This window comes from Xenopus laevis, chromosome 3L (genome assembly GCF_017654675.1).
Source record: "Xenopus laevis strain J_2021 chromosome 3L, Xenopus_laevis_v10.1, whole genome shotgun sequence".
NCBI lineage: Eukaryota > Metazoa > Chordata > Amphibia > Anura > Pipidae > Xenopus > Xenopus laevis.
The window spans coordinates 74,505,456-74,532,051 of NC_054375.1; the positions used below are offsets into that span (position 1 = coordinate 74,505,456).

At 36.2% G+C, this 26,596-nt stretch overlaps 1 protein-coding gene across 3 annotated transcripts in view; it reads right to left on the reverse strand.

Annotated features, from left to right (window-relative positions):
* Positions 1-710: 710 nt before the first annotated feature.
* The window catches only part of LOC108711135 (transcription factor EC), a 33,326-nt gene continuing 7,440 nt past the window's right edge, over positions 711-26,596 (reverse strand). The window contains exons 1-8 of one of the 3 annotated variants that reach the window (XM_018252557.2): positions 16,826-17,091; positions 13,484-13,735; positions 12,435-12,530; positions 7,951-8,059; positions 6,239-6,295; positions 5,010-5,085; positions 3,573-3,720; positions 711-2,977 (exon numbers count right to left, since the gene is read on the reverse strand). In XM_018252557.2, coding sequence (XP_018108046.1) covers positions 2,621-2,977; positions 3,573-3,720; positions 5,010-5,085; positions 6,239-6,295; positions 7,951-8,059; positions 12,435-12,530; positions 13,484-13,735; positions 16,826-16,858 — 1,128 coding nt within the window. In that variant the 5' untranslated portion in view covers positions 16,859-17,091 and the 3' untranslated portion in view covers positions 711-2,620. Of the gene's footprint in view, positions 2,978-3,572; positions 3,721-5,009; positions 5,086-6,238; positions 6,296-7,950; positions 8,060-10,804; positions 11,057-12,434; positions 12,531-13,483; positions 13,736-16,825; positions 17,092-26,596 lie in introns of those variants that run through there. The other 2 variants (XM_018252556.2, XM_018252558.1) reach the window with 2 other exon arrangements.

Genomic DNA, 26,596 nt, shown 5'->3' on the forward strand with positions numbered 1-26,596 from the left:
TCTTTGGAGATCACTGCTTCTGTGCTAACCTATCCTTAATGTACTCCCTGACTACTATTTAGCCAGTATAGGGAAACGGGTGTCGTGGGATCGATAAGGGAACAGTCTAAGGTAACACTTACACTGTCATCCCCTTTCACACTTAATCCAGATCCGATTTCCACCCTCGTCTTTTAATTGTTTTTAGTGTTTGTTACTCTCAATTCCCTTTTACTAATGAAATTTTAGTAGATTTAATAAAAGTTATTTTTTACGAGTCTCTTTAATCAGCCCAAACTGCTAGCTCAAGCACTTTTTTATGCTCACAATCAAGCACCATGCACTTTAAATATTAAGTCACCATGAATTTTCCAAATAATGCACTTTATTTAATTTCTTTCTGACAATCACAGAAGACATGAATGGTATGATCACAACGTGAACACATTGGTTTGTTTGTTTAGTTTAATTCCGAGTCGATCATCTTAAGCAGGCACACACAACGTTTAATACTGGGGTAATTTGGGATTGTGCGACGTCATATACTCCGCTTTTGTCTCTCCTTTGAGCACCAAACCAAATGAGCACTTAAACTACCCTGTGATTGGAGTAGAGAGCAAATAAAGGCAAGCTCTGGCATGCAAACCATTATTTAGCATAACCACCAGCACTTATCTTTACATAGGCATGTCAAATATTTTACTGTAACAGAAAAATGGAGTGAGCATAGGTTAAGAATAAATGGCATATTTAAAGCTCTTTTATGTTACAGGACAAATTTCAGTATTCATGGATATACTATAACAATCCAACTCTTCCAGTGCAATTTTATTGTAAAATTGATTACTTCTTTGGTACAGTATATGCTGAGAGCATAATGAGAGCATAATGAGCCCAGATAAAGCAGAAGTATTATAAATATAACAGCACCATCATTTCATTCATAATGGTCCAGTCAAGGGTTATTGGTCAAACCTATTAGATTTTTGATAAAGTTTGCTCCAAATCCATTTGATTCCAAATGGATTTTTGGTGAGTAAAACAATCTTATTAACATTCATCATTGATTTTTTTTTTTTGCTTCACAATAGCTAGACATTTACTAATTCCAATGCTATGTACCCAATAGTACATATAGCATATACATCTATTGCTGGTACAGAACAGAGTCCTTGTGGCAGATGCACCAATAAAGGTAATACAGAGGCACTGCTAAAGGTGACACAGAGACACTGAGAACAAGCTATATATACAGTGCTTCTAGTATGAAGCACTTTATACAGACAAGCACATCTCTTTGTGCTCCATTCAGTGAGAACAAAGAGTTGTATTTGCACACCTCCCAACATTTGAATACAGCAAATGTTTTTGATCATGCCCATTTTGTGGCCACACCCCCTAAATATCATGTCCATTTTACAAGATTTGGCAGGTTATGGAAAGTCTGAACACATTTCTGGGGTTTTAAGAGCCATTTCTTACGTTTACAAATAAAGATAGTCCTGTATCACATAGGGACTCACCAATCAAGGAGGAGGCCCAGGTGCACTGCCCTGCGCCTTCATCAAAGGGAGCAGTTCAAACCAGAATTTTGTAGAGCAGGCACTCAAACAAAGGCACTCTTCCACCAGGCAGTATATATTGGTAAAATTATTTATTATGTCACATGTATAGCACATGTATAGCCTTACGCATTTTGTGTTACAAACACTTGTAGTCATAGGCTAACTGCAAGCAGTTCTAAACATTATATTTAAACATCACTACACCAATCACATAACACTTCCAATCTTCCAATTAACAAATCAACAACAAACAGTCAATTAAGAACATACGACTGTATTAGGGCGAGGACCACACCCCCATTATGAGGTAGTGTGTGCCATCTTGGTACACCTCAGTCCTGAAGTCAGATCACAACAAAACTCATTATTAGTAAACACTCATGACAGGAAACGCGTAAGGCTATACATGTGGAATAATAAATCATTTTTCCTATATCTACTGCCTGGTGAAAGAATGCCTTTGTTTCAGTGCCTGCTCTACAAAATTCTGGTTTGTACCATTTTTTTACGTTATTACAGTTTTGCTAATGAAGATGCCCTTTAAGCTGAGACCAAGAGACCTGATTATCTTAAATGGTTACAATTGTATCTTTGCTTATCTTAAATAGTTACAAAAGTGCAGGGTCATTCGGAAGGTATGCATCTGTGGGCATCAGGTGCGACTTAGGAGTGGCAAGGTGCACTGGGTGCAAAGGCCCAGTTTCCCTATATGCAAAATGAATCCTTATAACTACAAATGTAGTTATGAAAGACATCCATTGACAAAATTACATTTGAATATGGACTAAATGTATTTTCTTAAACAATAAATCATAACATGAAAATCTCAAATGTACATTATGAAAAAATAATATATATACACTACAAAATAAAATAACAGTGGGAAAGGTTTCCTTTCACTAGACAGATATAATTGCAGTTACAAGAAATTATTTTTCTATGCTTTCTGACAATATTTACAAAGTAAAAAAAAGTTGAACTCTTAAATCTGCTCATGATTAGAAGACACCTTGGCGTTCTTACTTATTAGGTGCTACAGGCAGTGTCTCTTTCATGTTTTGTTTTTATGTTTTCCTTTAAAGATCATCCCCATCATCTGTGCTGAAGCTGCTTCTTCTGCTGCTGCCTTTGGACAGGTCCGGGGACGTTGCAGAGAGAAAGGGATCAGCTCCATATGGAGACATTTCTTCCAACATTTGTTCTTTTAAAGCTGCAGTAAAGGATAAATCTGTGAAATGGGATAGTGGATCGGAAAATGACGTTGATACATCACACAAGTCTGTGGTTTGTCCAATGGAAACTGGAAGTTGAGAAGCATAATCCTGAGCCATATCTTCCCGGTATGTTTGCTGTTTGATGACTTGAGATGCTATTTCAACTGTACATAATGTTGGCATGGGAAGGCCATGAGCTCGAGCTTGTATTTCAAGTTCCTAAAATGAGAATCATTATGAAATCATTAGCTGGCATTTCAACTATATCACTATATAAGGCACAAGGCTTTAGGCTAAATACACAGGTCACAACATTTTTGTGACCTGTTCGTACTATCCTAAAGATTTTTATATGTCAGCATTGGGTAAGCAGTATTTATTCGGTGGGTATCACAATGGAAATGAAGGGAACAGCAGCCATAGATGTTCCACCATCTTGTAATCAAACGTGTTGAATTAAATGTTATACCTTGCTCACAGATCTTGCCCAAAATGTACAGCAACAATCTTGCCTTAAAATGATATTAGCTTCTTCCTAAAAGAACATTATCTGGGAGCCATTTATCTTTTCATCTCATACAGAGTGTATTCTGATATAAGTTAAACAAATGACCACAGTTAGACAGTGTAAATTCTTCAAGTGTTAACCATATCTGAATATGTTCATTTAAGTGATCTATGTAGAAGGTTAAGCACCCTTTAAGCAGCAGATGGCCCCAGTGTTAAATGGGAACAATAAATAAGTGATATCATTAGATAAGATTGATGGAGACAATTTCGGTAACTTTGTAGTTCATTCTTATCTTTCACCAACCTGAATACGAAGCAGCAATCTTCTGTTAGCTTGCTCTAATTTTTTCTGTCTGTGTTCTAATTCTCGACCTCTTTGTTGTTCTTTTTGTAACCATTTGATGTATTCTACCGAAGCTTTTAAAATAGTTCCTTTGTTCCAGCGCATATCACTGCAAAATGGAGAAATAACCTTTTTTCAATTGTGCGCATCAGCAGAATTCATAAGAACTTACAAAATCTTTTACATTAACCTGAAATAATGATTTACATGACTATTATTCACTCTTGGATCAATTTTACCATACATGGGCTTCTTAACTATTCTATTAAAATTTCCATTCTGAAGCAATAAGATCTAAGAATGAAAATATGTGTCAAAAGAAACGAATAGAGTGACTTTTTTTTGTGGGAATACTAAATGCATTATCACGATTCCAACATTACAGTTTCTATATTTTTATAAGTGAAAATTGCTTTTATTATTAACTTTATGATACAAATCTATGTGCTATACGTACATATTAATCGAAGTAAGGACTGCACATTGCTTGCTATTCAGGAAGCTTTTATTTAAAGACCATTTTAAATATCCAATTCTTTATACAGTGTGGGATTCATATAAGTGGTAGTAGGGACCTTTTCTAAAAACAAATAGCTTTTGAATACTTGTTTAATTTTGTGTAGTCAGTGTTTTAAAAACTGTTGCTAGTGTGAAAATCTAGGCAAATACTTTCTCACACTATTTCAGTGAAGTATACATTGTTAATGTGCATATGTACTAACTGCAAATTATTATTCCACTCATATCTTCTGTTTAAACATACCCACATGTATGTACAGGCATGGATTAGGATTTGGGATTTTTTGGATAAGGGATCTATCTGTAATTTGAATCTTCATACTATAGAACTATAGTACTATATCCACTAAAATGTAATTTAAACATTAAATACACCCAATAGACTAGTTTTGTTTCCAATAAGGATTAATTAATCTTAGTTGGGATCAAGTGCAAGCTACTGTTTTACAGAGAAAAAAGAAATCATTTTAAAAACTGTGAATTATTTGATTAAATTGGGGTCTAATCAAGATGACCTGCATATCCCTCCATAGGATGAATCTAATTTCAGAGCGCACACAGCTTTTAAAACTGCAACTTGAAGTAGTCCTATCTGTTTCATTTAACAAATGTACCAATTGTGAAACAACCAGTTCCTCTGTCTGCACAATCTCTGCTTCTACATTTCACAAAATAGGGAACAAACTCTTCTCTAGTGATTGGTGAGCAATATGATGAACCCACAAGGCAAATTGAATTTAGGATGCATAACTGTATGCTAACTGAAACGATCATGTAGTAATAACAGTTTAAAAATATATTTGCACAATATTTGAAAGTAATATAAAAAAAATGAAATACATATCAATCCCTCCGTAAAAGAAATTTGTTTGTACTCACGGATCATTGGATTTTGGGATTAGTGTTCCAAGTTCTTTAATTCTGTGGTTAATATTGTATCTCCTCCGTCGCTCAACTGTCAAAAAAAAAACAAGCACATTTATTGCAAACAGTAGTGGTATTACTGTAATGTTTTTTATAGAGTAAGTACTTATGTACATTTATACAGGATCTTCAGTGACCATTAGGGACCCCCTTAATAATATTTTATAATGTATTCCCATAAACAATAATCAATAAAGATTTAAAATAGGTAGAGTACCCTTTGCATTCTAGTTGAAACTTGTAAACTGTATATTTTGTTTTTACTGCTTCACTTCACTCATTGGGGCAAATGGCAGCGAAGTGACTACATTTCCTGACATATGGCACATAAACTATACAGTGGGCTCATGTGTAGGGCAATATAACAACTCTATTTTATTTTATTAAGGTTTTCCGGGATTGTGTAGTGTAATGTTTTTGCTGCAACATATACGTCCATTGCATTTTAACTTCCCTTCGTATGCAAATTAGGCAACGCTAGCGCAACCTTCGCTTCACTTGGCATAGTAACGATAGCGTAACTTCAAAAGTGTTCAAAGCCCTGGATACAACTTCGGATTTTAGTAAATAATCATTGTCCTGGTGTATCTACGCATGGCGAAGTGTTGCGCTGTGAGCGAAGCCGTCGCTGGCAAATTTTCGTAGGTTAATGAATTTGCCCCATTGTCATCAAGGGACAGAGGCAGAGTGTAGTACCACCTCCTAATACTCTCTCCTATTTCCCTGCACAGAATGGAACTAGGGACAATATTCGAGTATTTTAAACAGAGAAATTAGTAGCTGCATGAGTGAGGGGGGTGGGCAGCCATCTACTAGCTTATACTGTAAATCACAGCAGCCTGCACAGGCCTCTAACTAAGTCTCTGTATTAAAAAAAATGGAATCAGTCTTTAATATCTTCTATATAATACATGTTTTCAAGTAGTTAATGAAAAATGGTAAAATCATAAGGGGCACATGCGTTACCTTCAGGTTTCACCTGGTGTCAATAGGCACAGCAGGGCTTGATTTGGAACTGGAGGAAGAGGAAGGCAACTATACTGAAGTGCAATTGATGCGTGTTGGCACAAATACCATTAATGAATGTTTTTTTTTGTGCAACTGACTGCTGGGCAATCTGCAGGCACACAACTGCCCTTGTGGTTGTCAATGACCCCTCAGTTTTCATGAAAACGTATACTCACTGAGATTGTGGTTGTCCTTTTTTTGTCTTTCTTTCACCATTGCTCGGGTATCTGTGTCTGGTAAAAAAAATTGTGAGTTAGTGGAAAGACATTATAAAATAATGCTACATGGTACATAAGACACAGTCCATGAAAAACTAAATCAATTATCAGTATTCTAAATATATAGGTGCCATTGCACCTTTGGGGCGATGGTACTTGGAAGGATTTGGGGCATTTGCCTGAGAAATTTTTACTAACTGAAATATGTGCCATCAAAATGCTCACAATTTCCCTCTTTTGCCCATTTTGAGAACTCCATGCAAGCACTTGTCAAACTATCTTCAATGAATAACATGCCATTACACATCTTCAGACAAAGAGAAGCGAAATGCTTGTGCTTTCAGGTGATTCTTATAGGGGCAAGAGGTGATTTTGGGGCTTTTGATGGCATGTACTTGAAAGCATAATAATGTGGCTAGTAAAATTTCTGAAAATTCCACATGCCATTGGGAAGATTGGGAAGTTTTTATTCATTTCCAAGAAAGTTGGGTAAAAATAATAGTTGGCCATATACGTTGTATCTCTCTGACAGCAACAGGCTACATACAGGCAATATGTTACAATATGGGCTACAAAATAAGTCTAAATTGTATCTCTATAAATAACAGATAGCACATGGGCTGTTTGTTGGTTGACTCAAATGTAACATGGGTCTTTATTTCAAAAGGCTAACACTGAAACATTGTAAAAATCGACTCCACTACTGATAATCCAAGGATATATTTTACCAAAACAAATAGCTCCTTAGCTTGATTCTGTGCTAGAAAACTCTCTCTAGGTATAGGCAGAAGTCCTAATTTGTCCCATAATGTTTTTAAGCCTATAGATATGCACAGATCTCAAGTGATTTTTTTTTTTTTTTGAGTTTGATGTGTTTCCATGGGGTATATAATGGGGTGTTTGTTGTGTGGGCTGTACCATTGTATTGGTAGAAAATCTGTACTTAATATTGGTTCTGGGGATGCTGCATTACCTAGAATTTTTTTAAAAAAAAAAACTGTGTGTGAGTATCTCTCAGCATATTGTCTGTATAGCTAATTATTATATGAAAAATGTAGTTTTTCTATACAAAAAACTCTTTGCTGTTTAGCAGTAGCTTTAGTTGCTTACATTCCCCTACTTAAATGATAATCAGATTTCCAAAATATTCTACTGAAATAACCTTGTGTTTCATATCCCTGACATTAGCAAACAGTAGAAGATTTTAGGATTTGGACGACTAATTGAATGTAACTTGTCAAGCTGTTAATCCGTTAATATAGATACTTATTGAATAGAGTTTCTGTAAGCCTAAAAAAGCCGTTTGTTCTAGCATGGAAAAATTAAATAGGAGATAATTAATTTATACAGTTCATCCCAAGCCAACGTCTCAATGAATCTTGTGTTTCCCGAAATAATTTGATTTCAGAACTGCATGATATTCATATAGATCATAAAACCAGCAGTGTCCTTATGTTTCTAAATTAAGTGTACACTATAAACATGTCTGTTGCTCTCTACCCTCTTGTTACTAAAATAGAGTTTATTAGGAATGACCCGTGGTACTAACAGAGGTAGGAAGACACAGAATCAATGTTTTAGCATGGAGGAACAGGAAGAGATATCCAAATCTTTAGGGTAAATGATTAAAATGTATTACATGGCATTATAATTTATTATAAGCGCATTACCTGTAACTTCCCTTTTCACTCCCATACTAGGGCACACGTTATTCGAAAGTCCCATGTCTGAGCTTTGGTCACTGTTGTAAATATCCAGAATATTGCTTGAGAGTGAAAGCTGAAAGAGATCCATAGACTAAAATATTATTTAATGCTACTTGTACAAGAATGCAGAGTATAGTAGAGATAACAGGAGAACTTTTATTTAGGAAACACAAGTCCCAGCAGCCCCAGCCATACTTTTGTCTAGGGTTGTTGTGGTGCTAGAGGACTACCCACCAAAAGAAAAAATTGTAGTTGCTGTCCTGTTATACGTCAGATATTAATTACAGACAAAGTGAATTGAGGTAAGGACAAGGCTATACCAGCTGCTGTTTTACTGTTTGAAATATTGAGATCATTTCAGGTGACCCATGAAACAATAAGAGATTATAAACCATCATTATAAGTATTATGGGCTAAATACCTATACAATAATTATAATAAGAATCCCCCCTTTACACCTTACTCTCCAGTTTTGCTGCAATATGATGGGATGAAAGATCTTTCCTCAGCCCAACACAGCTTGCAAGTCCTCCTTTTGGCTTGTATTTGAGTCATATCAGTTTTACAACATATTGCATTTTATTAATAATACCTATTATGTGTTTGACAGTGCAGGCTTCCAGGCTTAATACAGATACATGATGGGGTATGCAAAATCATCCTTTTGAATACAACACAGTAACGGAATAATGGCATACATACTAATTAGGAAGGCTCCTCTATTCCTCCTCAACCAGTTATCCAGAAAGTTCCAAATTATGGAAAGGCCGTCTCCCATAGACTCCATTTTATCCAAATAATTTGTGAAGCTGACCTGTTTCGCTTTGGCGAAAATTTAAAAAAACGACTAAAATACACTGAAATGCATTGAAGCCTATGGTCTATGGAAATCAAAATGTTTAAAAATTATTTCCTTTCTCTCTGTAATAATAAAACAGTACCTTGTACTAGATCCCAACCAAGATATAATTAATCCTTATTAAAAGCAAACCCAGCCCGTGGGGTTTAATGAATGGGATTTTCTAGTAGACTAAGGTATAAAGATCCAAATTATAGAAAGATCTGTTATCCAGAAAACCTCGGGTCCCAAGCATTTTGGATAACAGGTCCCAGGTCCTTAACTTGCATAGTAGCCTAAAGGTGGCCATACACGGGCCGATAAAAGCTGCCGACAGACCGAGTCGGCAGCTTATTGGCCCGTGTATGGGGGCCCCCGACGGGCTTCCCCGATCGAGATCTGTCCGAAAGTCGGCCAGATCTCGATCGGATGGGATTAAAAATCCCGTCGGATCGCGGCCGCATCTGTTCGTTGATGCGGTCCCGCGATCCGACCGCCCGTTTGGCGAACGCTAGGATCCGATCGTTGGGCCCTAGGGCCCACGATCGGATCAGCCCGATATTGCCCACCTCAAGGTGAGCATATCGGAGGGAGATCCGCTCGTTTGGCGACATCACCAAACGAGCGGATCTATCCGTGTATGGCCACCTTAAGGGCTGGCAGGGATGCAGAGTTGCCTCATTACTGTATTTTCTGCTAAAGGGAGCTGGGCTGGTAAATCTAAAATAACAAAAACTAACAAGATTGAAAAATGTGAGACCACAGTTTAACACAATAGGAAAAGTGTACAGTTCTGCATTTTTCTATACACGATGCACTGCTGCATTCACTCGCTGGACTCGTTTAAACAATCATGTATTAATTAGCATGTCAGCACATTTTTCAACTTAAAGTTTAACATTTGTCTCATTTGTGGAGCTCCCATTCTACAATAAGGGGCACATTTACTAAGGGTCGAATTTTGAATTGTTAAAACTTCGAAATTCGGCCATCGAATTGAAAAAATTCGATAGTCAAAGTTTTTTTTTGAATTTAGCTGTTTTCGATCGACTTAAAATCGTTCGATCAATCGTAGAAATTGTTCGAATCGAACAATTTGACCGATTTATTCGATCGATCGAACTATTTTCAAAAAAAAACTTTGGCTTCAATTCATAGCAATTCGGCAGGTTTAAGGTGGCGAAGAGTCTAATTAGAAGTTTTTTAAAGAGACAGTACTTCAATTTTCGAATGGTCGATTATTCAAAGTTTTTTCAATTCGAATCGGATTTTGGCCTATTCAATGCTTGAAGTACCCAAAAATTACTTCGAAATTCGAAGTTTTTGAATTCGAAAATTCATTTTGAAATCATTAATGGATGCAATAACCTACCCTGGGAATGTATTTATCTAAAAGGCTAGTTCACAATTTTATTGAGTTGTTTGAGTGTGCCCATGTGCCCTTTGCTAGCCAGCTACTTACTTTTTCCAGAGCATCAATGTACATTACATTCGGAGTTTAGTAAATAACCCTCTTAGTGAATTAAAACTTCCAGCAAGGATTGTGGGAGCTGTAGTTAACCAAAGTAGAGAGTGATAGGTCAGAAATGCCTGTTCTAATTTAAGACTGATGCTGGTTTGTATATCTGCAACATATTTATTTATATATATATATATATATATATATATATATATATATATATATATATATATACATAGCTAGCTACTACAAGTGGATGTCACTGCATTGTTAAATATTAAATAATACCACTTAGGAAGATAACAAAGCATTTTTCTCTGCAGGATATAGAAATATTCAAGTTTTTGCATTTCCAGTCATAGTAGCAATCAAAGAAAATAAAGCAACTCGTAGTTTTTGCTACTGATTCCAATCCAAACCACGACTATATATTTAATAATGAATGATGAAATAAAGAATACTAGAATATAAACATAGAGGTATGCCCATATAAAGCAAACACAGATTAAGTGGTTTCTTACCTGGCAATTTCTCCCCAGTTTAAACTGTCCTGCAACAAGTCTCTCCCATTCCTTCTTACACTCACAACCCCTAGTCATCTAAATGTCCCTGGAGGTTAAGGAGAGCTATCATTTGTGCAGCCAGCTGACCTTTGTTTCTGCTTATAACTTGGTATACTTGTTTGGCAGCCTGTTTTTTTCTCTATGCTAGCAAACTGTGATGTTAATGTTTGTTTTGTTACTTCCCAGCAAAGGCAGATGCCATTGTAGGAATTAGGCACCCTCTTCTCGTGTTTGGGCTAAGGCAATTGGAAGGCTATAAATCACACAGAATAAGGGGGATGTTAAACACCTTTATTCAGTGTGCTAAAAATTTAAATTTTGTTTTTCAAAACAGAGCTATATTGATAAAAGATTATACTACAGTTTGTTAATTGTATAAACTATTCTGGTATTTGCAGCAAACAGAGTTACTGTATGTAAGTGCTGTTTCTGTCTATTTTTCCATCTGCAGTGGAATTGCAGAATCAGTCAACATTTAGTGGCCTAACTATAGAGGAAGCAGAATCCGCAGAATCGAAGGAGGGCCCAGGGGACAGGGTCAGCTTCCTCTATAGAGTGCAAATCCCCCTCCTCACCGCACGTCTTCTTTTTTTCCTTGACACACTCACACCTGTGGGAGCTTCTGGTAGGGGAAAGGAGTTGTTGACATGTGTAGCTTTGCAGGTGGTTGCAGCTACGTGCACTGTGTCCTCCAAAAAATGTTCAGGCTCTTGTTACACTCGTGTCAAAATTGTATCTATTAGCAGCAGTTTTTAAACATATATTCACAAAATATTCACCTTGTCCAGGAGTTAGGGGTGATTCTGCCCACACAACACTCTAAGTCTTTTGGATGCCACCCTCCACTCTCACTCACCATGTTTACAGGTTTCTTAACATGCCTCATGACAGAGGGGTAGGAAGGGTGGGACGGGTTGGAAGGGTGGGAAGCCCAACCAAACTGAGCTCATTTATCATCACTTGCACCTAGGCCTTGGTACCAATCAGTGATTAGTTTTATTCAATCAGCTGCAAGTAAAAAAAATTAAATAGACCTCATGATTGGATGCCATGGGTAACTGTCCATGTGCAATAGTGATGTGCGGGCAGGCCTGATACCCGCAGGACCTGCGGGCCGACCTTGCACTCCATTTCGCGGTTAGCCACCTTCAAATGCCAGCTTCCAACTTCTGGCTTTATAGCCGCGAGCCTGCTTGGCCCTCCCCTTTTGTGAAGTCATCAGTCGGGTGGATCAGTGCGGGTCTATAAAAGGAACTCGGGAATTCGGATGCGGGCGGGCGCAGGTATATATAAATACATATACATATGTATATATATACCAGCATTTTCAATATTGTGGAGATGGGATTACAGCAATCATTATAAATCTAACTAGTTAAGCTGTGTGCACACAAAGCTCCATGCTACATAAAGCTGGTTGTATTTCAAAGCCTTGGCTGACCAGTGATACATGCAGAGGAGGACCACTCTATCAGTTTTAGCACCAAAAATCTGATGTGGTTGAAATATTGAAGGTATGAAAAATTTGAATATATTATTTAACCAACATGTCATTCTAATGAAACTCCAGATACACTGGGAAACTTACATTACTTGACATCAAAAGTGCAGGTTCTGCGCAGTTCAAGCCATCGTCATTGAAACTTGATTCTAGGCTAATTATGTCATCAATTACTTCTTCTATCTGTTAAGAAATAAGCAAAGATTGAAGAAAGGCAAAATTAGTTATAGAAATAAAAACAGTTCGATTCAAGAGGCTGGCCTAGAAATGACAATTTGAATTTACATATAGATACAGTATTAGTGACGTTCTAGTCACAGGGGCTAATTTACTAACCTAGGTACTAAATTGCACCTGTGAAGTTACTCATAGAATCAGATGTTTTGTTTTATTTACCAGCTTGTAGTAGACCTAAAAAAGCTAATTACTGACTGGATGCCAGATTTAACTCCACCGGTGTCTTAAGTCATTGGGGCCCTGTCCTTACCACCTGCCCTAAGGCTAAAGTAAGGACAGGGCTGAGGTGCTCTTGCACTTGCACCCATGGGATCTTAAACTACCCCTTATGTATTGATTTAAATGATCCTTATTTAAAACAATGAATAACATTCAAGTGATTTAGTTGCATGCTTTCCTGGATGGAGATATGCAGATGAAAACATTTTTGGGTGTGTCACTTGAGTGCATAAGAACATGGGGCGCAAAGTGGAAACTTCCTTGCAAACAGCTGTTTCAATAGGTTGAAGTCCTTGGCTACAATCTGGGCATTGTGTTATTTAAAGGCTTTGATAGGTTAAATACAGAGTTTGATTTGCTGAATTAAAAGCATATTGTTTACTGGTTTGGTTTTGTGCACCATTTTGCACCCATCTAAGGAAGTTTGTAAAATTTTTACATTGTAACTGGGCAAATGCCTGATTCTACTTTATAATATAGCCTTGTTTCTAAATTTGCTCACATTGATATACTGTATAAAGGTAGTTACCTATTTTTACCTCACCCACTAAGGAGCTACAACTAGCATTCATCCACTAGCTTATACTGGTTCATCACTGAATAGCTTAAGTGTGCCTATCCCTCTTTTGTCACACATGAACAGAGTGTTTTTTGAATAACATTATAAACAATTAGAATACCTCATTTTCACTGTTGGCTCCCAAGGGCATCAGTTTTGTTAACTGGCAATCTGTTGTACAGTTGTCTGTATCAGGGGACATGTATCCATTTCGTAAGGTTGGCACAATTCCAGTAGGTTGAACTACATGTGGGTGGGAATACGCAAGTGTCTGGGTTGAAAATTTGTTCCCAAGATTCAGATACTGTTTAACTTGTTGTCTCTGTGATTGTTGCAAATGATACTTTGTTGGGTTCTCCAGGTGAGCTTGAACCTGAAAAATAAACATGTAAAGTTTTCAAACTGACGTATCCATGAAGTATTTGAAAACATTTTTTTTCTAAGAAATGTCATTCAAAGGCTTAATTGTAGATAATAACGACTGAACTGCAAAAGCCACTTTTCTACTTGCCTCCAATTTTCTTAAGGAAACTAACACCAAAAAAGCTGTTACTCTTTTAATGATAAAAACTGTGTTTTTGCTTTAGTCACTCAAATACAATGTATATAAATGTTGCTCTTTATCATTAGGGATAGGCCAAATAGGGCACATGTCTACATAGCAAATATAACACAATTATTATTGGTTTTAGCGAGGAAGATATACAGAGGTCATATGTCATTCACGCTTGTTTAGAGAACTACAGAAAGAAACCGTCTGCATTTTCTGAAAAATTCGTTATTTGTAGATCCTGTAGGTCCTGTAAGTCCTGTATCAGCAGATGTGTTTTGTTTGTGAAAGTTGTGCTTTGGAATTACCACAACCTTACTTTTGGAGAATTCTAAAGATCCAGCCACTAGAAAAACTTTTTGCTTCCAGTGTTGCCTATGGGGAGAGCTTGGTATATTCTGGGGGTAGTCATTTCCACCAAGATGTCCAAACTGATATCAAAAGTATACAGCCAAAAGCAATTTCCCCTGTTGTACTGCAGTCATATTCCTACAGTAGCCAGACAGCCAATAGACTTAGTATAACGTGAACTGCAACATTTAGGGGCAGATTCATTAAGGGTCGAATTTCGAAGTTAAAAATACTTCGAAATTCGACCCTCGAATTGAAATCCTTCGACTTCGAATATCGAAGTCGAAGGATTTAGCGCTAATCCTGCGATCGATCGATCGAAGGATTTTTCGTTCGATCGAACAATTAAATCCTTCGAATCGAACGATTCAAACAATTTTAATCCAACGATCGAAGGAAAATCCTTCGATCAAAAAAAGGTTAGCAAACCTATGGGGACCTTCCCCATAGGCTAACATTGACTTCGGTAGGTTTTACCTGCCGAAGTAGGGGGTCGAAGTTTTTTTTAAAGGGAAAGTACTTCGACTATCGAATGGTCGAATAGTCGAACGATTTTTCGTTCGATTCGTTCAATTTCGTTCGAATTCGAACGAATTTAACCAATTCGATGGTCGAAGTACCCAAAAAATACTTCGAAATTCGAATTTTTTTCATTCGAATCCTTCACTCGAGCTTAGTGAATCGGCCCCTTAGGGTTAGTTCACACGAGGAGATTCGAGGAGATTTTGTCGCCTGTCGACTAATTGCTACGTCTTCTGAGCGACAATCTCCCCGAACTGCCTCATAGGCTATAATGAAAAGTCGCCTGCGCTAAAGCACACACGGCGAAGCATCACGGAGGCAACTTCGGGCGACTATAGAAAATGCATCGCTGCGTGTGCTTTAGCGCAGGCGACTTTTCATTATCGCCTATGGGGAAAACACGCTGAGGCAGTTCAGGGAGATTGTCGCTCAGAAGACGAGGCGATTAGTCGCCAGGCGACAAGATCTCCCCGAATCTCCTCGTGTGAACTAACCTTTATCCATTTTTTAGTGTGACCTTGATAATGGCCAAATAAAGTAGGCATAATAGATATTATTTTTCTTTTACACCCGCCAAATATCTACTAAATGGGTGATTTGTAATATATTTAAAAGTGCATAGCTATCTTGAAAAAATAAACCTTACTGCATATTAAAGTTATCGATATACAGTAATACAAATAACATTATCTGCAAAGTTGTTGCAATGAGCTCAACAAAATAAAAGCTCTATTTTTAACCACAACATTAAAAAAGGCTCATTTATTATGAAGACAAAACATTTTTACCACTGTTCTTTTCCCACAATCCCTGTGTAATTGCACCCAATGCATACCTTTGTGCCTAATGCTGAAGCTAAAAAGAGTTGCAGCAGAAATGAAGAGTACACATTTGAGCAGCATGTAATGGTTGACATGGGAGCAGAGGACTCTTCTATTTGACATGGGAGCAGGACAGGAGGGTCCACATGCTCCCCCCTAAATAGGTTAGACACAAGTGCCCATAAGCATAACACACTGCTAGGAGCGCTATACAGAAATGTCTTGTGGCCAAATGTGCTGCACTTACAAAAGTACAGAGCCACAACTCTCTTATAGGGGAGCACATACAGACACAACTGCAAGTGCCTAGCATTAAATAAGTCAGGTTTGCATCTATTATTGTTCCTAGCACCACATCTTCCTATACTAAACAAGCCCTATACACTATTTGTTTGCAGATTTTTGTTGTGAGATGTAATTCTCATGAGCTTGAGGATTGTCAGCTTGACATTCAAATACAGTTTTTAATAAAGTTAAACAGAAGGCAATGTTAAAATAATTAACTTGCTAATTATGGACAGTGGGGTTGTACATTTTGTGTGTGCTTGTTACTGAGTAAGTAGAAAAGGTCCGGCTTTCCCTTATTTGACAGAGCGTGTAGAATGTTGGCAATGCAGCAGTGTGTGACAGCAGAGAGACAAGGAAGCAACTGAAGCTTTTCCTGCTGAGAGACAGCCCACAATGTGTTGCATAGCTGGAGATTTCCTACCCTTTAGCAACTTTTTCAACTTTCTTTTTTTACAAGCCATTTTTTAAGCAACGTTTCTCTAGTGCAAGTGAAGATGCAGATATTTTTAAAATATCAAAAAAAAAACATGGGTATGATATGGTGATGTAAAACAGTGCATCAATTATTTCCAATATTTAATAACATTTAAGTATTTACATGTATCTAGGAGCTGAATGACCTACTTACAGCAGCAGTGATTTTAATCCTCTAACAATCCAAATGTCAATTTTATTCAAATTCCCACCAGCAAATATAAAAATTATATATCTGTATTTATAGCAAATATTATTCATTAATTCAATGTACACTTATTATATGTAAAGTATTCAAAGTAATCGAAAGGTATTCACATACTTACCATGCTAGTCAAACTATACATTTGAGAGCTACAGTACAAATGTAAAATAAATGGCAAACGTTTCTTAATATTATTTTGTTCTAAAATATGCATAAAATAAAATATTCTCTCTCTACATCCATTGTACATACCTCATAGTACGAGCACTCAGTTAATTGAGGCATTGTGGAGAGCCACTAAAAGAAAAGAGTTTCCTGCAGCCTCAGCAGTCGATGTGTGAGTAGGTAATACCGACCAACCACCCCGATGGGACTTCCAATTCAAGAATGACAATGTTTGAACTCAGTAGGACTTTATAATCTTACTAAGCATGATAAAGGATCTAATTGGTTACGAGGAGACATCCTTTGATTGCAGTTACTTCAAATAGCTCTGCTTCTTGTAGATGTCACATTCCTTTAATTTAACCACAACAGGAATACTAGATACAACATAAACCATATTGTCCATTGATTCTTGCATTTTTAACTCCATTTGGGTTTGTTGGATGGTTAATTGCAAATGCCTAGCAATAATTTCCTTTTAAGAGCCCCATGAGCCAGTATTTTAATGTGTTTTTAATGCTCAACCACACTAATGCCTGATTTACCCACAATTACATAAACTATTTAGAATTCCCCTACCATACATTAACAAGCATAAATAATCCACATTAAGTCTTTTACATATAAATCCCTGCTATTTGCCAGCCTTTAGACTATTTAATTCAATATTAACACATATGCAAATGACAGTTTTATCTTTGCTATTTTTTCTTATTGAAGCACTATTTGTGTGGGGATTAAGAAGTCTATGATCTCTATTAGAAATGTATTTTATAATTGAAAAGATATAGCATACATTTTAAAAGGGGCACTTTATTAATGGCAATAGTATTAATAAATATTTTTTTCCAAAAGCCAAAACCTTGATGTTACAAAAGCTGTAAGAAAGTCTGGAATGTGTGTAAAGGAATAATGCTAATTTCTCAATCTGTCAAAATGTAGAAATGACATATATATATATATTCAGTGAGTCATGTGACAAAAATGACATCACTACTCACCGTTTATAAGTGATGACGTTACTAGTCACTGTTTATAAGGATATATATAATTTGCAAGATATTCATGGCTTTGTGTATTATATATATATATATATATATATATATATATATATATATATATATACACACATATATATAAAATACACACAAAAGCCATAAATATCTTGCAAATTATATATATCCTTATAAACAGTGACTAGTAACGTCATCACTTATAAACGGTGAGTAGTGATGTCATTTTTGTCACATGACTCACTAAAACTTGTGTATTAAAATAAATAAAGTATGCCTTGTTGGAAAATATGAGGATATTAGAAGTAACCTCGGAGTTCTATGACCTGTATATGGTCATTGAACTCCTCTGTGACTTATAATACCCTTATATTTTACAATAAGGGTTATCTATCTATCTATCTATATACCTGAAGATGATGTTGGTAATTAATGGTACGTTTTCCTAAGGAGACCCCTTCCCAGGGACCCCTTCTCAAATTTACTTTTTCCTACTTTAACTTTGCATAATGATGTGTCAGTAATTTGTCAGTTGATTTTTTACAAAATTGCCAGCAAAACATTTCAATGCATTACAAGCCATATTGCACTTATACACTCATAATGTCCATTATGCCTCAGTATACTGTACAAATAATCAAATGAAATGATGTAAAGCAGTAGCCAGAATACACACATGCACAGAAATTATATAACTTCCCACATACTGCAGAGTGACATATAACACCCATGACAATATTGCACAACACAAGATATTGAACAGGTATGGGACCTGTTATCCAGAATGCTCACGACCTGGGGTTTTCCGGATAATGGATCTTTCCGTAATTTGGGTCTTCATGCTTTAAGTCTACTAGAAATTCATTTAAACATTAAATAAACCCAATAGGTTGGTTTTGCTTTCAATATGGATTAATTATATCTTAGTTGGGATCAAGTACACGCTACTGTTTTATTATTACAGAGAAAAAGGAAATCATTTTTAAAAATTTGGATTATTTGGATAAAATGGAGTCTATGGGAGACAGCCATTCCGTAATTCGGAGCTTTCTGGATATTGGGTTTCCAGATAAGGGAACCTGTACAACACAAGGGTTCAATTTTTATATTTAATATTGAATTAGAAAGTGATTTCCACTATTGTATCTTTTTCCCCTTTAAACTCCATCCCATCCTCCATATTTTCTAATAGGTCCCTGCAATGTACTTTTTATAGTAGTTGTTCTGTACTCAGGTGCTCTATACCCCACTTGTTCTTTTAGCAAATACTGACCTGCAATGTAGAGTGTTCTAATATATATATACAAAAATAAAACAGATTGTTATTCATGTGTTGTAATGCATTCAACTGCTCAGAATAAGAATTTAAAAGAAATTCACCATTATTATTATTATTATACCCTTAATATGTTTCTCCTGCATTAATCTAAGGTATAGTAGCTGTGAGCAATCATATATGTATAATTGAAGGAGGAGATCACAGCATGTACACATTTTATTAGTGTTTGTTAATTTGGCCTTACGTAAACCTTGCCTGCCTCATGAATATGCTTAATAGAAGTACATCTATTCTCTGCCTAAATGTGGTCATTTACATATCAAAAGTGCATCCTGGGGCACACTGACTATTTACCCTTTCAGGATGTTTATTGCCTATTTCAAACTGTAGCCAAGTTTGTTCTTGGGAAGCCCTGTTGTTAAATGATCCATTATTTCCATACATGTACAGTATATATGTATCATTATTATCCATTATAGAGAACCAACATATTCCACACTTCACAAAGATTATACAGTAAATCTATCACATTCACACATACTATGATTATTTTAATCAGGAACCAACTAACTGGATTGTATATGTTTGGAGAGTAGGGGGTAACTGGAATACCCAGAGGAAACCCACGCAAGAATGGGAAGAACATACATACTCAAGTCTAGGACCCTAGTGCTGCAAAGCAGCAGTGTCATTCACTGCATAATTACTAATGATGAGCGAATCTGTCCCGCTTTGCTTTGCTGAAAAAATTAGTGAAACTGGGAAAAAAAATTTGCTAAATGGAAAAAAATTTGTAAGATGCCCCTAAGTCGATGTTCGTCAAAATTTTTTATGTGCAACAATTTTTCTCGATCCAAATTAATTAAAGTCAATGGGCGTTTTTTCTTATGGTGACTTTTTGGGGCAAATTCACTAAAGGACGAAGCGCCTAACGCTAGCGTTAATTCGCTAGCGTATCGCATTTTCGTTAATTCGCCGATCCACTAATGGACACTGGCGTCAATTTGCTAGTGTTACTTCACACCTTTACGCCTGGCGAATTTGCGCAACGGACGTAACTATGCAAATTCACTGACGCGTGAATTTTTCTCAACGCTACCTTTTACACCAGACTTCCTTCGCCACCTCAGACCAGGCGAAGTGCAATAGAGTAGATAGGGATTGCTTCAAAAAAAGTTAAAAAACTTTCTAAGTCCCAAAAAACGCTGGCGTTTTTTCTTTTTTTATGGATGATAGGCTGAAAAAGATCAAAATCTTTTTGGGGCTACCCTCCTTCCCCCCTACATTTCCTAACTCATAGCACCTTAACAATACAGTGGGCACATGTGTAGGGCAAAATAAAAAATTTATTCGCTGTTTTGAAGGTTTCCCAGGCTTGTGTAGTGAGGCTACATATACCTCCATTGTAACTTCAATTTGGCGCCATATGCAAATTAAGCATTGCTAGCGTAACTTCGCTTTGCTTGGCTAATTAATGCTAGCGAAACTTCACAACCTTACCCTGATCGCAACTTCGGATTTTAGTGAATTTGCGTAGCGTTGGCGATAATACGCCTGGCGAAGTGCGGTGAAGTGGACGCTGGCGCAACTATAAATCTTAGTGAATTTGCCCTGGCAAATAGCTAAATGCAGAATTTAGCTGCAAATCTATGGCTGCCTTAAAATTCACTCATCACTAATAATTTCACATCTTTCTATTGAGGCCCTCTTCTACTGCCGTCTCTTATTCATCTCCATGAATAGTTACTAGGTTAATTTGGACCCTAGCAACCAGATAAATAAAAAGCTAAATAACAAAAAAAAACAAATAATACAAAATGAAAACCATTTGTAAATTGACTCAGAATATCAGAATATCACTCTATATTATTTTAAAATTTAATTTAAAGGTGAACAGCCCTTTTAAGGAGTACTTTTTAGTTAGTCTGAATGAGTATGAGTCAGGCAATGTATAGGTGTGTCTTAGTGGCTGTATGTACATTGGGCTTTGTATATTTAAATGTATGCTTGTGCAGGTTGGATCCTCTACCACTCACCCCCCCCCCCCCCCTTTAAACATTGTTTTCAGTTTGCACTTTTCAGAGCTGAGGAAATGAACTCCTACAAGTACCACAGAATCAGAGCCATGCTGCCTTGCATGAAACTACACTTGGAGAATTACGTGTAATATTAGTCTGGGATTAATAAACATGTTTTTTTGTCTGATGATTTTGAATGACCAAACTTTCTCCACTATAATCAGTTGGTTATACTGAATATTTCAGTGAATTCCACCTTGCAGCATGGTTTATTTAAGGTAACGTTTTCATCATTTTAGAAGTGGTAACAAAAGTGATAAATCAGTAACAAAATGTTCTGAATCACTCCCCCAAATTGATTTTTAATGACAAATGACTGGACCTACAGGGGCTCTTGTGGGTCAGGCAACTGTCCCTCAAAAATACAGTAGTGAGCATTTTCAAGCTATAATTGTAAACCCACAGGTCAGGTGTTTACCACCAAAATGAAGGGGTGATTCTTAGCATCTTTGTTCTATTATAGGGGATGCTGGTGGGGGGCAGGGAGTAGGCGGGTGGTGGTGTGGAATGGAATCACTGTGCCCCAGGTTCCTTCAAAAATGTTTTGTGCAGGGGGGGTTGATGCTGACTACTTACACTGCTGGATTGAGGCCATTAGCAAGTCATTTCACAACCAAAAAAAATCTGTTTAGCTATAGATATTATAGATATATGTTGTGTTATGTACAAGGGTAAAGGAGTCATTTACAAACATCATGGCACAGTACAAAAACATACTCAAGCTGGAATATGGGTCAATTATGATCAGCAAGGCTGGGTACAAAGTAAAAAAAATAAATTGTTGCAAGCCACCATATTTTCTACATGTTGCACCCTGCTCCTCCATGAGCAAAGGTCCTTTAGCTTCACTTTTCCAATGAGCACAATGCAGCAGTGTATTTATGAGGGCTGGGGGAGGCATGTAGGCACTGGAAATCATAACTCATTATGAAATGTGCACGTTCAGATTTAATTAATTAAATCATAGAAAAATTTTAAAAAAAAACTATAATCTTTTTTGTGCCTGTACCATTTGATGTTGCTGTGTCACTTGTTCCCAGTACACTCACACGCGGTTTAGATAAAAAGAAAAACCTTAAAACGCACTGACACTGGCACACTAGTATTTTTGTATCATCACAATCAGTTCTGCATTGAGTAGCACCTAAAGAGTTAAAGTATATTCTTTCCTGATAACCAGTTCAATGCTGATAGGGAACTCTTGTAAGCTATTTAGTTTGCTTATTCAATTCACATTGTAAATTAGCCTAAATCCTTGTCAATCACATTTTGCAAACCGAAGAATGTCTTTTATCTACCAGGTGGATCAGTGGTTTAGACAATGCTTACAAATGCCCCGAGTAGAACATGATTTTAAGCTGATTTGCATCACTGTGATTTAACTATATAAGAGTTTTTAAGCAGGATTTGGTGAAATGCCATTACTCTAAATCCACACATCATTGATACTTAAACAAGTCTCTGCTTTCCAAATGCAATTATTTTTACTACAGTCAGCATTGTCCGCGTTTAATTTTTCTATGTTTCACTTACTGACAATCTTTTTTTACTGTTGTTCATTGTAAATACAAAAAGGATACTCTACTTATATCCACTGTACATTTTCAAGCAATTGACTATTGCTGATAGCAGTGACCCAGTGCATACTTTCAGGGTGCCCAAGTAAATTGCCTGCTGGCTGTTCATTCCACTATAAGTGCTCTTTGGCTAAATGCACACATGGCCAAATTCTCCTGATTGCTACACAGAAGCGTATGCTGGTGCAGGTCTCTTGTTGGTTGATTTTGTTGTAACTAAATGCAAAATTGATGCCTGTTTGGCCACCATAGACCCTTTGTATTTCTATAGACCCTTTCTATGTTCTATTTCCCTGTAATAGGATATAAAGCTATAGAAGTGACGTCCATATGTTGCTGATATACAGCTTACCACATACTTGCCGATTGGGATGAATTTCAATGTGAAAATGCAAAATCTATGCAAATGGTTATTTTCTCCACCATATATGCCATTACCCTATGGAACACTGGAGGGAGTAACTACACTATACAGCCTTCCCCAGTAGGTCCACAGTGCTGAGGCAAAAAACATCATACTGATGGCATGGGGAGCTTAATGCAAAGGCGAGGGCTCTGGCGCAAATTTGCCCTGGGGTCTGTAATTCTTCAGCCATGCCACTGCACCCTTCTAAAATTTAATTATAGTGTATTATAGGAATGGCAAATTGGAAAGTAATCTCACAATATTTTTATAACAACAAGATGACTTAAACATCAGTGAAAATGTGGCAGATTTGCAAAACAGAGGGTTATTTATTTATTATTTATTAAGGTCAGAACTTATCTAATATTGTCTGCTTCAAACTCCGATCTAAGCCACTCGGGTTTTTAACGCTTATTTATTATTACATTATCCCGAAAATTTGCTTTGTGGTAAAAACTCATATTTTCACAATATTCACATATAATTCACAGATTTTTTCGGAGTTTTCACCCGAAACCTCCGATTTTTGCCTGAAACCTCCAAAACTTTGGGGATTGGTACGAGACATCAATAAAATCAGTGGGAATTCTCCCATCGACTTATATGCAACCTTGACAGGTCTGAGATGCCGGGATTTCAGATTCTAAGTTTTCCAGCCTCGGGGTTTAACAAATTCCAGAAAAATTGTGATTTTTTAAAACCCTGATTTTATAAAAAAAAATCACGAATTTTTCGTGATTTCTGCATTCGGGGCTTAGTAAATAACCCCCTAAGGGTTATATTTATCATGCTGTGTAAAACATTGGAGGTTATGGAGGTTAACATTACCAGTGATGTTGCCCCCAATCAGCAGTTAGATTTCAACAGTCAACTGCAAGTAAGAAAAAAAAAGCAAAGATCTGATTGGTTACTATGGGAAACATCACCAGTGATGTTTTTCTCTAATGTTTAATGCAGCATGATATATAGGCCCCTAAAGGGCAGGTTTTTCTCTAAAAAAAAAATCACTTTTTTTTAAAACTTTAAAACTCTAAATATTTGAGTTTTATTAAGTGAAACCTTTCCAAGGTCACATAGAAGTCAATGGGAGCTAAACTGATTCTATTGGGCCTCTTTATAAGCCATTCAGACTTTTTAGCATTTTTTCACTGGTAATCTCATATTTTTAGGGGTTTCATATTATTTAATGCATCGTTCAGTGTTTTTTTTTTCATTCATACTTTTATATTCTGATCTTTCATAACTTTCATGGCATTCATGGTTTTAGAGAAAATGTGTTCAATTGTGGTTTTAAAAAGCTGTGATACCACTAAAATGTGACCTTTGATAAATGGGCCTCTAAGAAGGAGATTGAAAACCATTCTATTATCTGAATATTAAATTCTCAATGGAAATTGATATTGGTGGTTAACAAAGTCAGAATCATTTTCTTATGGGAAAAAAAAACATTTGACACACATAAAACATTTAATTATAAATCACATTGGTTAAAATAATAAAAGGTCTTCTATCTAACTGTTTTCCATTTTTTTTCTGTTTCTGAACCCTATTTTAAAAAATTATGCAATTCTCAGCTTTAGGGAAAGTAGCATTGAAAAATTACACATGCCCAAATAAAGCTATCTAAAAAAATTGTAAAACTCATGGATTTGTGTTTAAGACCTCTTTTTGGTCATATTAGAAGCCTAATTGGCTGCTGACCCTTTGTGGATCCTTATTCACCAATCTGAATGGGCCTTTCATATTAATGAGTGCCTTTCACATCTTTATGATATCATTAAGTGATTGTGGGAAATTCCCTCTTGTCACTGAATTACAGCAACATAAATAATTCCCAATATACCATAAACTATGTCATAGTTCAAATGTAGTGTAAGCCTCGTACAAATGTATAGGTGGGTACAGTGTTAGTATTTTAATACAAAAGTGAACTTCTTGGGGGGAATCAGAGAGATAAATGGCCAAGGTAGCCTCCCATCTGGTCTTGGTTAGATATATCAATGCAGCAGTCCCTCTAGTACCAAGTTCTAATTCCTACAAGAGAGGGTTAGTTATCTGGATGCTTCAGCATGGACAAACATTATCTGCACTATGCACTGTCGTTACCTATATTTTTAATATCCTTGAAAAAACATATTCCTGTTCATCTGGCACTTGACATTTCACTACCCTAGCACAATGTCATTTTTTTAATAGACCACATTACAGAGCACATACAGTATGTACTGAATGAGCATGTTACAGGAAAATTACAGTTCTAATCAATACAGGATTCTTCCTTTTTCTATGATCTGTGATAGAGTTCCACCATGTGGCTACAAAATGGCCATTGAAGCATTTTGGCAAAATTTTGTTAATTTCGATAATCCCAGTCCAAAAAATTCTGATGTTTGGTATTACAATGCACACATTACAGTATTTGCTTTTACCCTTTTTCATTTACATACTGAAAAACCATACTGGAAAAACCACAAACAAACTTTAAGATGTTTACTCAGCACAAATCTAGCAAACAGTTAACAAGAGGGAAGCAAATACACAGCAAATGATTTTCGAATAAAAAGGGTTTTAACTTTTTTGGCAGTTCATTCTTACAACAGTCTGATTGTAATTTAGGACCTGAATATTTACTTTAATTAATTTGTTGCTACTCAGTATCTGAATTTTTCACATTAAGTGATGTTTCATATATGTGATTTCCATAAACAACTTTCCATTCTACTCTGAGAGCATGAGGACAATTCAGATTATTCTGTGTTGTGTAATTTAACCTTTTGACATGCTGTCCATTGAGAAATTATGTTCTTCCCAGTAAGGATAGACTGAAGAAGAATCAGATGCTGTCTTAGGTTCTTGACAAAGGTCAAGCTTTAAATATCTCAGATATTCTCCACCACCGTCTATTTTTGTATATGAATGGTCTAAAATAAGCCTGACAGCTATAAATGATCAACTATGGCATGCATTCGAGTTTGTGAAGGGTTATTCTCAAATATAATGCTAATACATTTATAAGTTGCTATTACTCAAAGAAGTTTATTTTTAAATGCCTTATTTAAATCATTTATTCTCTATTTGATACTCATGTCAGTCATATTCCAATTGACATTTAATTTTTCATAGATAAATTAGAAGATGAAAACTATATTTGGTTCAAAGATAAGTTTGCCGTTTATTGTACACTATTAACAGTAATAAATGGTGGAAAAGTACAAATGTGCCATTATTGTTTTACAACTGGTACATTTATAGAGATGCTAATGCAGGAATGTCTCTAGGCACTCTGTAATCTGGGGCTATAATTACATTTATATATGTTGGTACATCATGGCTCAGTCAGCATTTGCAGTTCTAAATTCTATTCTTACAATTTCAATCCATAAAATAGAATACATTTAGCTCCAAAAATATTATGACTTTAATGTTTTCTGTTTGACTGTAAATGTATGAAAGCGACTGCTTATGAAGGAAATAAACCGACTGAACATTATCCTTAAGCAAAGTT